Below are 16,722 nucleotides of genomic sequence, written 5' to 3'. Positions count from 1 at the left end.
AATTGCATATATTTTAATCTGTTCCAAACTTAATGGAACTCAGTAATCAGTGAACCTAGTAGGATAAAGAGAATTTTTTTCCAGTATTGGGGGGGAAAAAAAAAGTAAAACATCATGTTGTTTTTGTTCACAGTGCAACAGCGACCTAGAGAAGATGCATTAATGGAATTAGCAATGAATGACTATGATTTTAATTCTGGGAAGAAATTGCATCTGTTAGATTTGGAGATCCAAGAAGCGTTTCTGTGTTTCATGGCCTCAATACTAAAAGGTTACAGGTCTTATCTCAGGCCAATAACCGAGGCACCCTCTGAAACAGCCACAGATGCAAGTTCTCTGTTTGAACTACAAGGTGAAGAGTCATAAACTTCTTTTATTTATATTAACTTATTAATTTTTGATTCTCTCTTATTTAAAGAATAAAAACATTTGTGGTGTTAGTGTTGTAAATGGTGATAGAAATGTAAGTGCAGAAAAAATTGCATAGTAGTAGCAAAGATTACAGAAAGGTTACTGCTCATGAGCAGAATGTATGCTGACTTTTGGTGAGGGCTTTTTTGGTTTGGGCTTTCTTTACATGCCTGTGATTTCACTTTACAGGTTTCCTCAAAAGTCGAGATCGTTCACATCAGAAGTTCTACACCCTGATGACCAAAACTCAAATGTTCATTCGCTTCATTGAAGAGTGTTCTTTTGTCAGTGATAAGGATGCAAGCCTTGCATTTTTTGATGACTGCGTAGATAAAGTAAGCATGTCTTCAAATCCATATAGTTTTTTAACTTCTGCTGTAGCTTACATTATCTGATATAGTATAAGCAGAATATATTTGAAGGACGAGTTTATTTCTGGTTTTTTCTTCCTTTTTTTTTCTAGTCACTGTAGCCTTCCATTTTCCTCTTTTGTTGGGCTTAATTTCACTTTCTGGTTTGAATTATTGAAAGTATAAATATGAGAACAAATAGAAGTACCGATTTTCACATGTGTGTGCCCATAGTAGGAAGTGTAATATTCTGACTGTAAAGCAGCAGCTTTGAGTTCTTTGTCGGAGATTAATATTCCTTAGATAGAACTACAATAATTTTTATAGATTGTGTAATACTTCATGCAGCCATTTAGGAATGGAGTTGATGAGCAGCACACTAAAAGATATAATACAGTCTCACTGTTCTTTAATCATTATAAATAAAGGGTTCCTTGACCTGCTTTTGATTAATGTGCTGGCCATTTTTTTCTAATAGCAATTCTCTAGTTACTCTTGGAGAATTTTTAGAAGGGTTGTACTAAAAGTAAATAACTAAACCGAATCTTTATCAATTTTCCTTTCACTCATACTGCTGTCACTTGTTTCCCCTGATTCAAAACCAGCTTGCTGATGTTGATATTTTGAACACAATGGTTGTATTGATAGTCTTCTCTTGGATAGGAGTATTTTCTAATGACCTTGTTATCAAATATTGATGGATATTAAATGTATGGGTTTCTTAACATAAGCAATATTTATTACGGTGTGTCACACAAGTTTTGCAGAAGCTGTCATTTTTTGCGGGTTCTGTTACTCTGCCATTGTGTTATGTTGCAGTAAAGGAATACCTTGCTATCTGTTGCTGTGCTGTTCTCTCATTTGTAATGAGACAGAAAGGGAATTGTTCAGAATTATGTGACAAGGAGTGTGAAAGTGCAGCTTGATCACAATTGATGTTTTTCTTGAAGTAAACTTAGAACTTCTGCTGGACTGGAGCTCTCGGAATGTTGGATTTCCTAGCTCAAAGTGGATTTCTGTTTTAATCTTCCATGGAAGTATCACTCAGACTTGTTTGTAAGAAAGGTCCACATTAGTATAGTGTTCAGCACTGTTCAAGGACTAATTTTCTAAAAAGGACAGGTATATTAGCTTTGGAAAGACAATGAATTTTCAAAAGAGGGTCTACAAAAGTGTTTTGAGGCAGCTTGACAATTTTTTTGCGTTAGTTTTTGTTTTCAGAAGAACTAAAGTGAAACTCTCTCTTATATCCCTGTTTGCTTCTATTGTGACATCAAAGAAATTTTTATGAATATTATAAGACATTCCACACCTACTTGTCATCTCACTGGCTACCTGTAACACACTATTCTGGGACACTGATGTTTAAGTAATGCAGAGTTGTCTAGGATTGCCTGTAAAGTAGGTCACCTGCTGTTTGTTTCACAGGAATTAATACTGAAGACTGTAAAACCTGCTATTTACAGTTTCTATTTATGGCTGTTTCTGCTATGAAAGTGCAGAAGAGCTGTAAGTTGTTTTGAAAACAAATCTGAAAGCAGTTAAGTTTGAGAGAAGTATAAAAGCATGGTCTAATATTATTTAATGCTCTTCATAGCTTTTGCTAGTCTCTTTTTTTTCAGTAGTAGTTCTCAAAAGTGTGCTCCATAGCTCTGCAGCATGAGTTGCATGTATTCATGGGTTGTAAATTGATTTAATGACGAACATTTCTGTAATACTCACTCAGTTATCCTATAGTTCAGTTAAAAAGCCTTCAACATGTAGTGCTTGCTTTGCTGTATGCCAGTGAGTGTTTAAAAATGGGAGGTCTTGTAGACAGGAGTATACCCCGGTGACTAAACACTGTTGAGCAGTACTTCATTTCCACTGTGTTGCTGGTTAGTTCTCTGACTAACGTTAAATAGGTTTTTTATTCAGAATGCGATGGCTGTGTAAGTGTCAAATTCTATCTGCTATATTTCATTTTATAGAATGGTTTACGAGGGCACTGAAGTTGATGCCCTAGCTAAAGTACCTTGCCTGGGAATTCAAACTGTTCTTCTGAAAAAGTAATGCTTAGGTTGGTGATGCCACTGTGAGACTGCAAATAATCTGTGGAGCTGTTGGAGCTTTCACCTTTTCTCAAAGGTTAAGTAGCCGCTTGTACAGCTGAAGCAAAGACTCCTCTGTTCTAATGCCAGTTATTTTGCTAGTTGATGCTGTGGGCAGCTTGCTTCTGCTATAAAAAAATGCTCATGACAGTGCCATGACAATAAATTTTACAGAAAGTAGTTGTACTTCTCCAGCTTCTGTCGGTGAGGATTTAATTCAGTTTTATTAATGGGACAACAGCTACTTCAATGACAGTGATAATTGTGGGGAAACAGAGGCACTGGAATTACTATGCACTTAGGATTTGCCATGGCTTTAGAATTGCTTGTGAACCTAGGTGCTCACTGACGTGAGGGAGTGGGTTCCCATGTAGGATTTATTTGAACAATGATAGATTTGCCTCACCTTCCCTGCTTCTCTTTCTTGATGTCTCTTATTTCTGATACTGTGCTTAACAGAAACTGTATACAAAGTCAAAATACTGAAGTGTACCAAGGACTGTTATATGAACCAGAGCTTTAGCCAAGGTGCTCTTTGACCACATACCAAATTTGAATGATTCCAATGAAGTGAACTTATATATATATATATATATTTGTCTTTCACAAGGCGAACCAGTACCTGAAAGGGTATGCATGAAAGAGTGATATCATGGGTTGAAAGACGATACAAAACTTTCTTATGGTTAGTTATAGGCCATTGGGTTGAGACAAATTTTATGAACTATGAAATTAGTTATCTATAAAATACAATCTAAGCCTTGTCATAAATAATTTATAATAATAGTTTAAGCTGAAGAATAATCTCCTCTACATGTTATTTTATCTTAGACAGCAGCAGCAGAGATTGTAATTGATTACCTTTTTTTTTTTTTTTCTGCTGAAAGATATGGTGTAATTGTCTCACAAGTTTTCATTTTCTCCAGGAATTCAAGAATTACCTCAATTCAATATGTATTTAAGCTGCTGGCTTTGAAGTATTTCACTGGTGAAACTTGTAACTGGTGGGGGGGCTTAAATCCTTAAAAGTATTTATTTAAATTGCCATGTAACGTTTCGTTTATTTCCACTTTCAGGAGCCATATGTTCTTGCTACTCGGCTGGTTCAATTTGCTAATACTTTCCATCTGTCTCATGCAGTAAAACGTGTAATTAAGAACACCTCTTCGTATGTTTATGAAACTTTAAATATTCAGGAATTCTGCTGAAACTACTTGATATATTTCCACCTCACCGCAGGGAGAGAACTGTGGAATATGCTGCTTTTTGTATATTAATTCTCTGTTGCTAAACTCTTAAGGCATGAATAACGTGCATCCTTGGGTTCCACAGGTTGCTTATTAATTTCTTTGAAATAATGTACCATTTGGCTGTGATTTCGTTGCCATTTAAACCACTTAAATAATGGCTATAAATGTAAACTGTGACATTATTTTAGCTGAACAGTGGGGCAGGCAATATGTGAATAAATAGCATGTTCTGTATGCTAGGAAGTAAATAGTTTTTGATAGTGCCAGCTCTGAGATGGAGATGCATTTCATGCCATAAGCAGAAGCAGCGCTTATGAGGTATTGGAGGAGACGTGGTTGGTGACAGAAGATCAGAGACAAAGCAATACAAATATCGGTACAAGTATCAAGACTCTCAGGTAGAATGTAATATGAGTTATACTTGCTCTGTCACTAGTAGTTTCTGCAGTGTGAACAGTAGGAGAGGAAGCTTCTAAGTTAAAGACCTATCTGTCCTTTTTCTCAAAGGGAAATAGTCCATAGTACCCCAGTATCTTGTTTGAGGTGGCTAAGTTTTGCTTTGGCTCTTTATTTTTGTCTTAATGGAATGAAATTTGCCTGGAGCCTTGATGTACGTCTCTGCTGCTGTCTTTAAAGCAGGGCCATGAATTTGGGAAGTGCAAATTTCTCCCCCTCTCTGCAACAGCCAGGCTAGCAAAGCAAAGACATATAGTCAAATTGCCAGTTACAAAGCTGAAAACAAAACCAAACAAATGCAGCCGTAATTTATGCTTAATGATAGTATTATTGCAAGTTGCCTTTGTTATCTGTGAACTGAATTTCTGTCTTGGTTATGAGAGGACGGGACCACACAATATTTGCTGTATTTCCATGTGTACAGCTATAAAGTTATCTGAAAGAGGAAAAAAAACCCACCTAAATTTACCCTTCACCTTTCAGATTACTTTGTTTTTCTAAAAAAAAACCAGTTACTTCTAGCTTCCTTTAATTTTAGTAAGATTCCATGTTTTTATTCCATTATCTTTTTGAATGCATCTGTATTTCTGCAGTCTCTGCAAACTAGCATGACCTTAATGACTATGTAAGTGACTGAAATTGCTAGGTAGTGTCATTTTTAGATTCTGTATACATCAGACAATTGGATAAAGTGGGGGGTTTTAGTGGTTAAGATGGGGGGGGGGGAAGTTCTTTCTTTCATATTTAAAAGTAAAATTGAAGTCACTGCTGCAGTTGGAAATGTAGATCCAGAAATGGTTGAATTCACAAAGATTAACCTCTTTGTACAACTACTTTACGATATTTACCTGAAAACAGTCAATCCAGACTATAACATTAAACATTGATTATTGTGTTGGGGTGAAGTTTACAAAAAAGATGCAACACTTACTATTCACATTATAACTTTGCAAGGCATCCTTACTTTTAAGATGTAGTCCTTTGATGCTAATACAGACTTTGTCCTACTTGAACATATAGCTGTAATGACAGAAAATATAATCACACTAGTAACTACTTTTTCTTTTAACGTAACTTCTACAGGTAGATACAGACAAAACTGGGGAAACACGACTTATTGAGCTGGATGAGTCATACAAGAGTGAGCATACAGTTTTCATAACACCACCTGAGATCCCTCATCTGCCAAATGGTGAAGAGCACCCTCTACAATACAGGTAACCTAAGGACACAGAAGGATGCTAGCCAAAATCCTAACAGCTGCCCTTGTAGGGTTTAGTTTTTAGGTTCTTGTGATAGCCACAAAGTACAGATTTTTTTTTTCTGTCCCTTTATGTTGCTCAAGTAAAAATGTGTATGTAAAACACCTAGTGTGCCACCTCTTTTGAAGTTTCATTTTGTGTGCGTGTACACACAGAAACAGTAATATTAAAGCTGGCTTTGTGTTCACATTACATTGTGCTAGCTGTTGACACTTTTTAAGATGAAAATTTAAATTAATGGACCCAGTCTGTTGGCCTGCTGCTACTACTGATAAGGATACAAGCTGGAGATACTCTTTGGAAAGAGAGTACATTTAAAAGAATCACTGAAAACTGGTGTTACTAATTTAGTAATGGTATCAGATGAGCTTGTCTATTGGTTTCTTCATTAATTCTGAGAAACATTTTAAAATCTAATCTAATTTAACCTTTCAGATGATTTGATATTGTTCACATTGATTTTTATAAACATCTGTCATGTGATGCTCACCAGGGACTAAAAGACACGGATTATTTTTTTTATTAACTAGAATCAATACTAATGCATTTGACACATTAAAGAAAATACTATGGAAGCAAATGTATTTATCAATTTAAGTTGCTTACACTGAAGTAACAGGTTAAGAGACTGTGCAGGCTTATGAAATCATGCAGATGGATTAGTAAACCACTTTGTCAACGGTGTCTTTAGAGATTTACTTTTGTGTTTTTTATTTCCTGTGTAGCTTCTAGCACAACTGTGTAATTGATTTTGTTTGATATTGTGTGACGTGTTTACTTTGGAACTGACTTACAGAAGTTAAGTGACACATTTCTTTTACAGCTATAATGGATTTCCAGTATTAAAACTAGATTTGTTTGAGCGACCTGAAGGATTTCTCACAGCACCAAATAACAAACTGTCTTCCAAAGCCAGTAGCCCCAACAGTCCATCGCCAATGTTCAGAAGAACTAAGCAGGTACTTGCAGACATTCTTGTAGCATGAGGTGCTTTTGGAAGGTGACAGCTTGCTGCCTTCATCTTGAGTTTTGGCTATAAAGACTGTCTGGCAGTGACTACAGCCTAATGGTTCTTCACTACTGCAGTGTCCATAGGGTAGCCATGCTAACTGTTCTTTGGATGTTTACCTGTGTTTCATGCCTACACCGTATCGTACAGGGCCCCTGTACACAGATTGCCGTTTGTTGTGATGTCCCTATACCTTCTGTGTTCTTTGCGCTGTTCAGGAGCGTAAATTGCATGCCCGCATCCACTTCTTGGTTGGTCTTCACTGTCTGGAGCTTTAAAAGGGACTCTTAACTTTCAAATGTTTCTTACAAAAAATGCAGACCAAGAGTAATAGACATAAAAACTTACATTTCTTTTAAATGTAGGGGTGGAATATAGCACAGGTGTTGGTATTGCTAACTCTACCGAATTCCCATTTTGAGTATGTTCATATTAATGTTGCAGTTTCTCTAGGTCTAATGATGCATGTTCAGATTTTAACATCTAGGTTTGTGTATTGTGCATGTACATATACACAAATAGTCTTTATGATTCTTTACAGGAAATTAAATCTGCACATAAAATTGCTAAGAAGTACTCGTCCATACCACAGATGTGGTCCAGGTGTTTGTTACGTCACTGCTATGGTCTTTGGTTCATTTGCCTTCCTGCATACGTCAAAGTGTGCCATTCAAAAGTCAGGGCTCTGAGAACTGCGTATGATGTGCTACAAAAAATGCATACCAAAAAAATAGATCCACCTGATGAGGTAAAATAAGTCAACCCCAGAATTCCAGAGGTGGCCCATGGGTTTTATTGAATGGAGTACGTTTGGCTGTAGAAGCACAATACTAACTTGTGTATATTTTCAGGTATGCTACCGAGTACTCATGCAACTGTGTGGACAGTACGGTCAGCCTGTACTAGCAGTGAGAGTGCTTTTTGAAATGCAGAAAGCTGGTGTTGACCCTAATGCCATTACTTATGGCTACTACAATAAGGTAAGTATTTTTGAAATAGAAGAAAAAAAAAATTGCATTTTCTTCCAGGCAAATAGAAGCAAGCAAAATAAGGGAGGAGTTCAGATGTAATTCTCTCATTTATAGTAAAAGGAAGAAATAAAAGACAATAACTGTGTTGTCTTCATTTTTGTAGGTTTAGAAGTCTACTTTATACTGCCAATGTAACCCAATTTCAAATTTAAATTCATGATTTCACACTGTTCTTACATCTAACTGTTCCTTAAGATGACTGTGTTTGACTTTGGTATTTCCAAAATAGGCTGTTTTGGAAAGTACCTGGCCTTCAAGCAATCGAGGTGGCTATTTCCTATGGATGAAAATACGAAATGTTGTTTTAGGAATAGCACAGTTTAAAAAAGCATTGAAAAAGCTGCCAGCAAGCACTTCACATACAGCCATTCCTGGTAGAGTATTCACATCCTTTTCTTTTTTATTTTCATGCTGATAACATTATTTCAAAAAGCTTTCTGTTGTGAATTTTGATAAAACCATTTTAAGAGAGGGGATAAAAGAAGTTCTTGCATAATTTTTTAAAAACAGCTTTTTTTTGGTCTTTGAATCCAAAAGTCTGCTCTTTATTGTATCAGCTCTTCGTGGAGACAAAATATGAACCTGCAGCTGATGTGATCATTATCCTAGTTCATACAACAGGCAGTCTCACAACTGGCAGAAACCTCTGTCCAGCCTTGCCATTTCCCTCCCCACTTTTTTTAATGTTAGTGAAGAGACTACTAGAACTAGTCCTTGAGCTTGCAGGTTCTGCATACCAACTGAAATGATGATACTTATTTTTTATATAGACCTCTGGTTTTCTTTCCAGTGACGTTTAAATGGCTATATTACCATGGCAGTGGTCACTGGTAGTTTGTATTTTTCATAGGTACTACTTTCCACAATATTTATGACTAGTGAAGCATGATGGCACATTTTAAAGTACCAGCAATATAGTTTAGTTTTAGTTTAGTTGTAGTTTGCCTGGGAAGACCGTTACAACATACATGTCTGAGTGTATGAAGATCACCTGAATCTCCTGAGGTCCCTTCCAACCAGGGCTATTCTATGATTACAAATATGTGCAAATAAATACTTGCCCTGACTAACACAACAGATATGATGGCCTTATGGCTGGAGTATCTGTCCTAGACTCAGGAGACTACAGTCCTACTTCTGGCTCTGTCACTAGCCTTCTGGGTGACCTTGAACAAATTTACTGGTTTTCTGCCTGTCCTTCATGAAGCTGACCTTCCTGATAAACTACTTTTTTGAAACCTTTCCATGCAAAGCACTACAGGAGAGCTTATAGATGCTGGTCACAACTCGAACCATGTAAACTAAGGAAGTGTAATTAGTCCTTTATTAAGGAACTGTCACTTATAATTAACGGTATTTGCTGTTGACAATCTGATATTTTTTTTTTCAAGATTTTTTGCATAAAATTGCATAGCTAGAATGCATGCTGACTCTTCAGGCAATCCCATTCCCAAAAACTCTTCCATAAATTCCAGAATATTTTAATTCTGTTATCTCTACAATTACAACAAGGTTTTTACCCTCTCTGTAGAGACGAAGTGCAGCATCTTTAGGGAAAAGAGGGAAAGAAGCTGACTTTCAGCTGTATCGTACCCTCGATCCTGGACAGGTACTTGCTGTTACTTCCTAAACTGCATGAGAGCAGACCCCCTAAAGATGCTGTGGCACTGCTGGAGACTCAGGTTGACCTGGACAAAGGACATGGAATGTGTGTGACTTGAAGTGCTCACTAGCATTTATAGTGAACATAAACTTTCTCACCTGCTTTGTTAGTTTGGGTGCTAATGCTTTATAACAACCTGGAAGAGGAATAGCCATGTTAGTGTTACGTAAATTTGATTCTTGAAATCAATCATTTAGACTTTATTAGTTACACCTGGGGCAGTGTTTTGTCATAACAGTTACCAGATAGTGGCTTGAATGTCTGCAGGGGTTTTTTGGGGGTGGTGTTAGCTATTTTTATCTTAATCTTACTTTGCAAACAAACTCATGGTTGTTGCTGCATTATTTTAATTTTTTTACTTTCTAGAGTAAAACCATGAGAATTACATGCATTAACTCTTGAGAAACGTACAACACTAAAATGAAACCGTGTTTAGATGCCTCTTAGAGTTCCTGAAAAGATGTGACACTTTGATCAAATAAACCATGCAAGAGAATCAAAGACAAGGAGTGCTTTAGTATTTAAAAAGAAATGTTGCAAATTACCCCTTTAATTTCATCCTGTAGAGCATTGCTTCAGTATTCTATACTGTAAAAGTAAGCCAATCATTTTTCTTGCTTTTTTGTGGTAAAATGTTCACTGTTAATTGGAAGGTACTTGATAAGTGGCCTTTGAATTGGTGTGGATATTCAATTTATTCTGTTTAACGATGTCACACTATTAAATGCCATAATTGTCTTTATGATAGGGGGACTTTCAGACTTCGGCAATAACACATCATTTAAGGAAGAAGCCAAGCAAGAGAAAACTTGTCTTCAAGATATACAAGAACAAAAAGAGGACAAGAGAGAAAGTGACTCCAGTTCTCGTATGTATCTTGTGAATGTAGATATCTAGCTCATTATGAATAAATAGGGGTTTCAGCAAAAGCTAAGTGGGACAGCTGATATTTTTTACTGCAAGTGTATGTCATAATGCCAGTTTATGCCCATGCCTTAAGTTCTTTTCTCTAAATGTAATTTTCTGGATGTCTAATGGTTTAATTTCTAATATTACAGTTCTTTTTCCCTCCTCTGTTTCAAATAAGCGATAATGGTAATAAAAAGGCTTAATGATAATTACAGAGTAATGGTTTTGTCTTTAAAAAAAATTAAATTGCTTTATAGGCATAATCTACAGGAAAGCCTTTTTTACCGGTCTGTTTTCTTTATAAATCCCTTAAGATGAGAACAGCTGAATTTTTGCAGGTCTGTGAGATCTTACTCTGCTCCCTGGAATTACCAAACTTTAGGAGATGCATCAGAAAGGAAAATAGGTTTTGGATTTGCTGTGGGCCTTTTTTTTTCCTTCAGGTTTTACATGTGCTGCTCATGATTTCCTTAACTGCAGCTGAGCAGCACAGACCTTTAATATGTTAGTTAAAATGTGTAAGTACTATAGATTCCCATATACATTAATTGAAAATATTTTTAATAATAAATTTCTCCTAATAAGATTATTTCATTTTTTTCAGTGTGCTTTCCCCTACCATTTAACTATCCCCTTGTGAAGTGGAAGTGGTGTAAAAGTATGAGAAAATACGGAACCAGAATAGTTACTTCATTGTTTTCTTTTCACCATAGTCTTTCTTCTAGAATTAGAATTTTTTCTTCAGTTTGCTTGAAAAATTTGTGTGTTACCCACGGGCATAAAAACATGCCTGTAAGATGCAGGCAGGTTATTTAGGTTTAATGAAACTTTTGAGGACACAGAAAATGTGGATTCTGCTGAAAGCTTGTATTTTTAGCCATAATTAAGACAAGTTTGTGGCTCTCTACAGTAATATTATGTGCTGAGAATGTTTTGCACTTTTGAATACAACTTGAATATTAAGTTGCTTGAATTCCTCTAGAGAAGCAATTGTCTATTTTAGGTAGCCACCTGCAACAGAATTTCTCTTTCATATCTAAGAGGTGAACGTAAATACTGCAACATCTGCTTCATTTTCCCTTGTGTTGCTGTGGTCATGGGGGTAATGATATCGGTATGAAGATAGGCTCCTTGGCCCTGAGCTCTTGCAAAGGCAGGAGAAAATACTCTTACACCTACCTATCCTTTGCAAGTGAACAACGATGGTCTTAAGACTCCACAACCACCACAGATTTTGGTATGCAAGTACTGGTTACTTGGACTCTGTGTACAGAAGCTTATGGAACTTCCAGTTGTAGGAGTAATGCTGGGAATTAACTATCGATAGTTCAGTTGCAGCAGCTTGAAAACCTCTGTCCAAGTAGATACCAGCCTGCGCATCGTGTGATATGTACCACATACTGTCACTTAATCCTGAGTAAAGCATCTAATAGGTAATGGAAACCTGAGATTTAAAGGAAGTTGCTTTGATTTTAAAGAACTCTCTGTCCTTTTCTGTATACAGTTTCTGAAGTGGAGAGCGCAAAAGGGAGCGGTGACTGTCTACCTAAACTAAATTATCAGAACTCAAGTAATGCCAAAGCCACTTCTAGCATAGTGCGGCTCAATGGTACGGTTGACAATACCGTCGCAGAAGCTAGCACAGGTGAGCAGAAGAGAAGATAGATTTTGTTTCTTAAAATCACAGAATCATTTAGGCTGGAAAAGACCAATCGTTCCTCTGCAGTTTTGCCTACATATATATTTCATTTGTAACAAGAGCTGTAAGGAATGTGCCCAAGTTCTGTTGACCACAAAACTTACACTATTTTATTGGTGCAGTGGCTGATGAAATTTGTGGGAGTGAGTTTAGGTTGTTGTCTGCAGAGGTGTCTCCCCAACACAGCGTACGAATATTCTGCGTTTCTACATTTTTTTCTTGTTTGCCTTTTTTTTTTTTTTTTTTTTTTTTTTTTTTTTTTTTCTCCCCTATAGTTAACATCTACTTACAAAATCCCCCTTGGTTTTTTTTCTTATAAACTCCAGCAACAAATGAATTCCTCTGGGCTGGACAAGAGGTTTCTATGCAGTACGATTAAAAGAAGCTTTCGGGCATTTTCACAAGTTTTTCATGTCAAATCTCGTTATTATAATACTGTCAGCTGTGCTTGAAATACTGAAATATCATACTTTAAAGTCCACGTCTTTAAGCTCTGGCAAAACAATGGAAACTTCTCTGTTGATAACTTCTTTTGTTGGATCTATTTCTAATTCATCAGGTGTTGCCCTTTTTTGCCATTTCCTAGATACCTTTGCCTGTCCCTAGCTTTCAAGCCTCTTAATAATGGTGTATGTCTCCAAAAGGGGAAACTAAATATGTCTGAGACTTTTTGGTGTCTCTCGAAGTACTCTGGAGTTGTATAATTAGACTTCCTTTTAAATGTTTTATTCCTAAAAGTTATGGCCATGGTCAACTCAGCTTTTCAACCACTAGAATAATACGTAGTCAATTCCATCTCTGTGTTGTAAACTCTTTGAAAGTTGAGACAAATTTGCATTCTTTCATAATTTTGTTTAGCTTTCTTGCAGAGCAAGAAATAAAGCACCTTGTTTCATCTTTTTCAGAGAGCTCTGTAGGATTGCTGTTTACATCATCTTTTGAGGATGCCAGTGAAGCGGAACTTATAAAAAGTAAATCTTTAAGAAAGAGACATAAAAGCGCAGTAGAACCTGACTTAAGGGAGATACCATGGGAAAGCAGGAACCGTAACCTGAGTGGAGATGGCTTAGTGGGACTCATGATAAACAGAATAAACCAGGAAGCAAACCCTGGGGAAATTGTTGAAAAACTAGGAGCTGATGCCAAAATCCTATCTAGTGCATTACAGAAAAGCATAAGGCCAAAAACTCTTAATATCAGAGCTTCCTCGTTAGAATCTAAGAGAGAAAGCCTGGAGAAAGAATCTAGTGATGAAGATGTAGCTTTTGATTGCAGTTTTACAGATAAAACAGAGTCTCCTGTTATCTTTGATCTGGAAGACTTGGATGCAGAACCTGAAACATCTACAGCAGTGAAATCCTCCAGTGAGAAATCTAGAAGGTTGCAAAGAAAGAGCAGCTTTCCAGTAAAGCCAGTTGAAAAGACAGATGTTGAAACTGGATTTGATCCACTGTCTCTGCTGGTTGCTGAGACAGAACAGCAGAAAGAGGATGAGGAGGAGGATGATGACAGAAGTGTTTCCACTCCATCTGCAAGACGAGATTTAGCTGAAGAAATAGTCATGTACATGAACAATATGAGCAGCCCTTTGTCAAGTCGTGCCCCAAGCATTGAGTTGCAGAAACCTTATGATGACAGAAATGCTAATAAAAAGAGCCCAACAGTAATCCAGCCTTGTAGGAGGTCCAGCCTGCCCCCGAACTCCCCAAGGCCATCCCGTCTTACCAAATCCAAGAGTTATCACGCAAAAAATGAAGAAAGGCCAAGAGACAGGCTTTGGTCCTCCCCGGCTTATTCTCCAAACAGTCCAGCAAAGGAACAGCCACAGGATGCAACTAGTGCATTAACACTTGTCTCTTCACCGTCATTCAACTTGGATACGCTGTTAACACCCAAGTTTGATGTTCTAAAAAGCAGCATGTTTTCTGCTGGAAAAGGGGTTGCAGAGAAAGCTAGCAAGTGGTACTCAAAATTTACAATGTATGCTGCATCCTCAAAGGTAAACTTTTATAATTACTTCTCCTCCCTCCCAAAACTAAGTTCCTATAAACTAAGGAAAAAGCTTTGTAAAGGTTTTATAGCTGACTTTTATCTGATGAATCCCCCATTTGAATGACATGCATCATGATAGACTATGCATATTAAGTAGTTTCAATCATGTTTGAATTGCCAGGAACCTGGCTTTATTGTCTTGAATCAAACAAAATTTTGGTCTAGCATGGGCTTGGAGTATATTTAATGGGAAAACATAAGTATACCGTAGTGTGTGAACAAGGCAGACAAGACTGCTCTGCCTTCTTTAGGTAAACAAAAGAAAAAATACTCAAATAAACAATGTTTTTAAGGCTTTACCGCTTTTATGAAAAAATGGAAATCTGCTTGTATTGATTACTGAAGTGATTTAAGGCTAACTTTGACCTGAGGTCATTTGGCTAGTGTTCTTTGCTGCTGCCAGCTCAAACCAAAATTAATTTTGTTCCCACTCCTTGGGAATGAAAGTAGATGCAGTTTTCTGTTTACGTATTGTTCTAATGTGCTTCAAACCAATCTGAGGCTAATTAAAGTGCTAATGATGCCTTGCCTATCCTAATGTATTCCTACAGCTGCTGGTAACTTTTATATCAGTGGTTGGGAAAAGTTGTAAGATTAAAATGGTTTAAGTTTTCATTTAGATATTTGTATTAGAAGAATCTTTTAGAAAGCTTCTTGTGTAGCTATTTAACCCTGAGTGAAACTTGCCTTGTTTTACATTGGTGCTGAATGATTTTTCCAAGGAAGGAAGTTCATGCCTTGAATTTACTGAGACAAAGGAGGCTACCTCTTATTTTCAGAAATATTTTTGCTTTCCTTTCCTTTTCTCAGTGGAATTTGTTTTGTTCTCTCAGGATCAAAATTCAGACCGAGCAAGTGTTTCATCTCTTGGAGCTCTGGACTCAGAATCTACTTCTCTAACTGATGAAGATGTCTGCAATGATTTTGAAAGTGCTTCTCCTCAAGAGAATACCACGTCAGAAATTAAGGGAATTGGCCTCAGCAGGACAAGCCTAGAAAGCTCAGCTTCCCATGATGGCTCATCAAAACAATTTGAGCAGTGTGGTAAGAGACAACTTTTGCACTGCATTCATTGATCTGAACAAAAATATTCCTGTTTCAGAAGTTGTTCTTCCATAAATTTCAGTTTGGGATCATCCTAGTTGTTGGTCCTTTTTGTGGAAGAAGTTCATTTTTCTTTTTCTACCTGCAAATTATTACTCATACATATATGTCCATACCTGTGGATATTTTCGTTGTAGAACCTTGTTTTGGGTGTTCTTTCTTGTGGAATAACTTGCTCAGTAACATCCTGTCCCTGAATAAGTGTCTGGATGCTACAGCTATGTGAATAAGTGATCCTTTGGGTCCCTTCAGTATTCATGTAATCACGTTATTTGTGTAAGCTGTGCAGCTCCAGAAAACGCCTATTAAAAACTTCCAGATAGTAACTTCATTAGTCTGATTTTGCTTTCTAAAAGTAGTAAAAATCCTTTTTGGAAAATTGTTACCATTTTCTGGAAGCCACTGTTGGAAGCCGATTATCAGACTCGCTCTGTGTTTGTAAATTTTTTTCTCTTATCTGCACTGAGTAGTTGGTAGTGACTGTTGGATCAATTTCTGTACTACTGTCATTATGGAGTACAGCGTGTTGAGCAGAATCAGCGTGAAAGGAAGATCTGTCTACTTAGATCCCTCACTTAGCACCTATAAGAGCTGCCTCCACATCCCCAGTTTGTAGGCTGGAGAGGGGCAGTGGAAGGTGTCGTCATGTCTAGGGCATTGGGGCACCCTGAGCCTGAGGGGACCCTGGCTGTTTTAGTGTGGTAAAGGGAAGGGGTGGGGGTTATCTACAGTTACAAGCAGCATCTCTTATCCTTCCCTAGTTTTTGTCCAGACAGAAAGTGTGGATATGAATTAATCTGTAAAATTTGTTTCCAAGCTACCAACTGTTGTAAAAGAAAAAACTGAACATATGGAAATTCTATGTTGGTGGATTTTATTTTTGCCGTTGTTGGTACTGGGCAGATGGCAGCCTCACACTCCAGCTTCACGTTTCTTTCTATCTGAGTGATCTCATTTGTTGCATCCTCCATCACACATTTTTTTAACCTTTAGTGTTGTTTGGCCAGAGAAAGTTTACTAAAAATGCATATTCTGAATTACTAATACTTTTGGTTTCTTCTGTTAATAGGTTCTCTTTCAAAGTTCCCTTTACCTGACAAATCGGAGTTGATATCATCTTGCAGTACAAGTAGTACCAGTGTGTTTCAGAACTATGCTATGGAGGTACAGAATGATTTATTTATTTAAATTGATACGCTAAAAACATATGTCTTTAAATATAATGCTATCTGAACCTCTGTTAAAGTTCAAAGCTTAAAACTAATCCACTGAAAGATAGATAAATATTTCTGTGACCGAGTAGGTTTCATTTCAAATCCCACTCTAGAAGTGCTTTTATTGCAGTCACATCTTCTGGTCCTTAAAGCTGCAATTCTCAAGAGTTTGAGAGCTGGATGCCACTGAATTCAGGCATCTAAATCCCTTGTGCAGCTAAA

General features: G+C 37.0%; 1 protein-coding gene across 4 annotated transcripts in view; it reads left to right on the top strand.

The window, feature by feature from the left end:
* The window catches only part of DENND4A (DENN domain containing 4A), a 56,865-nt gene that overhangs the window by 31,207 nt on the left and 8,936 nt on the right, over nucleotides 1-16,722 (top strand). For 3 of the 4 annotated variants that reach the window (XM_056345188.1, XM_056345187.1, XM_056345189.1), the window contains exons 13-24: nucleotides 134-352; nucleotides 601-746; nucleotides 5,641-5,774; nucleotides 6,643-6,778; nucleotides 7,370-7,576; nucleotides 7,680-7,808; nucleotides 8,089-8,233; nucleotides 10,271-10,390; nucleotides 11,936-12,076; nucleotides 13,036-14,129; nucleotides 15,016-15,226; nucleotides 16,356-16,450. In XM_056345188.1, the coding sequence (XP_056201163.1) occupies nucleotides 134-352; nucleotides 601-746; nucleotides 5,641-5,774; nucleotides 6,643-6,778; nucleotides 7,370-7,576; nucleotides 7,680-7,808; nucleotides 8,089-8,233; nucleotides 10,271-10,390; nucleotides 11,936-12,076; nucleotides 13,036-14,129; nucleotides 15,016-15,226; nucleotides 16,356-16,450 (2,777 nt within the window). The remainder of the gene's footprint in view (nucleotides 1-133; nucleotides 353-600; nucleotides 747-5,640; nucleotides 5,775-6,642; nucleotides 6,779-7,369; nucleotides 7,577-7,679; nucleotides 7,809-8,088; nucleotides 8,234-10,270; nucleotides 10,391-11,935; nucleotides 12,077-13,035; nucleotides 14,130-15,015; nucleotides 15,227-16,355; nucleotides 16,451-16,722) is intronic. The other variant, XM_056345191.1, reaches the window with a different exon arrangement.

Source organism: Falco biarmicus, chromosome 7 (genome assembly GCF_023638135.1).
Source record: "Falco biarmicus isolate bFalBia1 chromosome 7, bFalBia1.pri, whole genome shotgun sequence".
In the NCBI taxonomy this organism is placed as follows: domain Eukaryota; kingdom Metazoa; phylum Chordata; class Aves; order Falconiformes; family Falconidae; genus Falco; species Falco biarmicus.
Note: the sequence above shows the minus strand (reverse complement) of the source record. Positions and strands in the feature narration are given on the sequence as shown.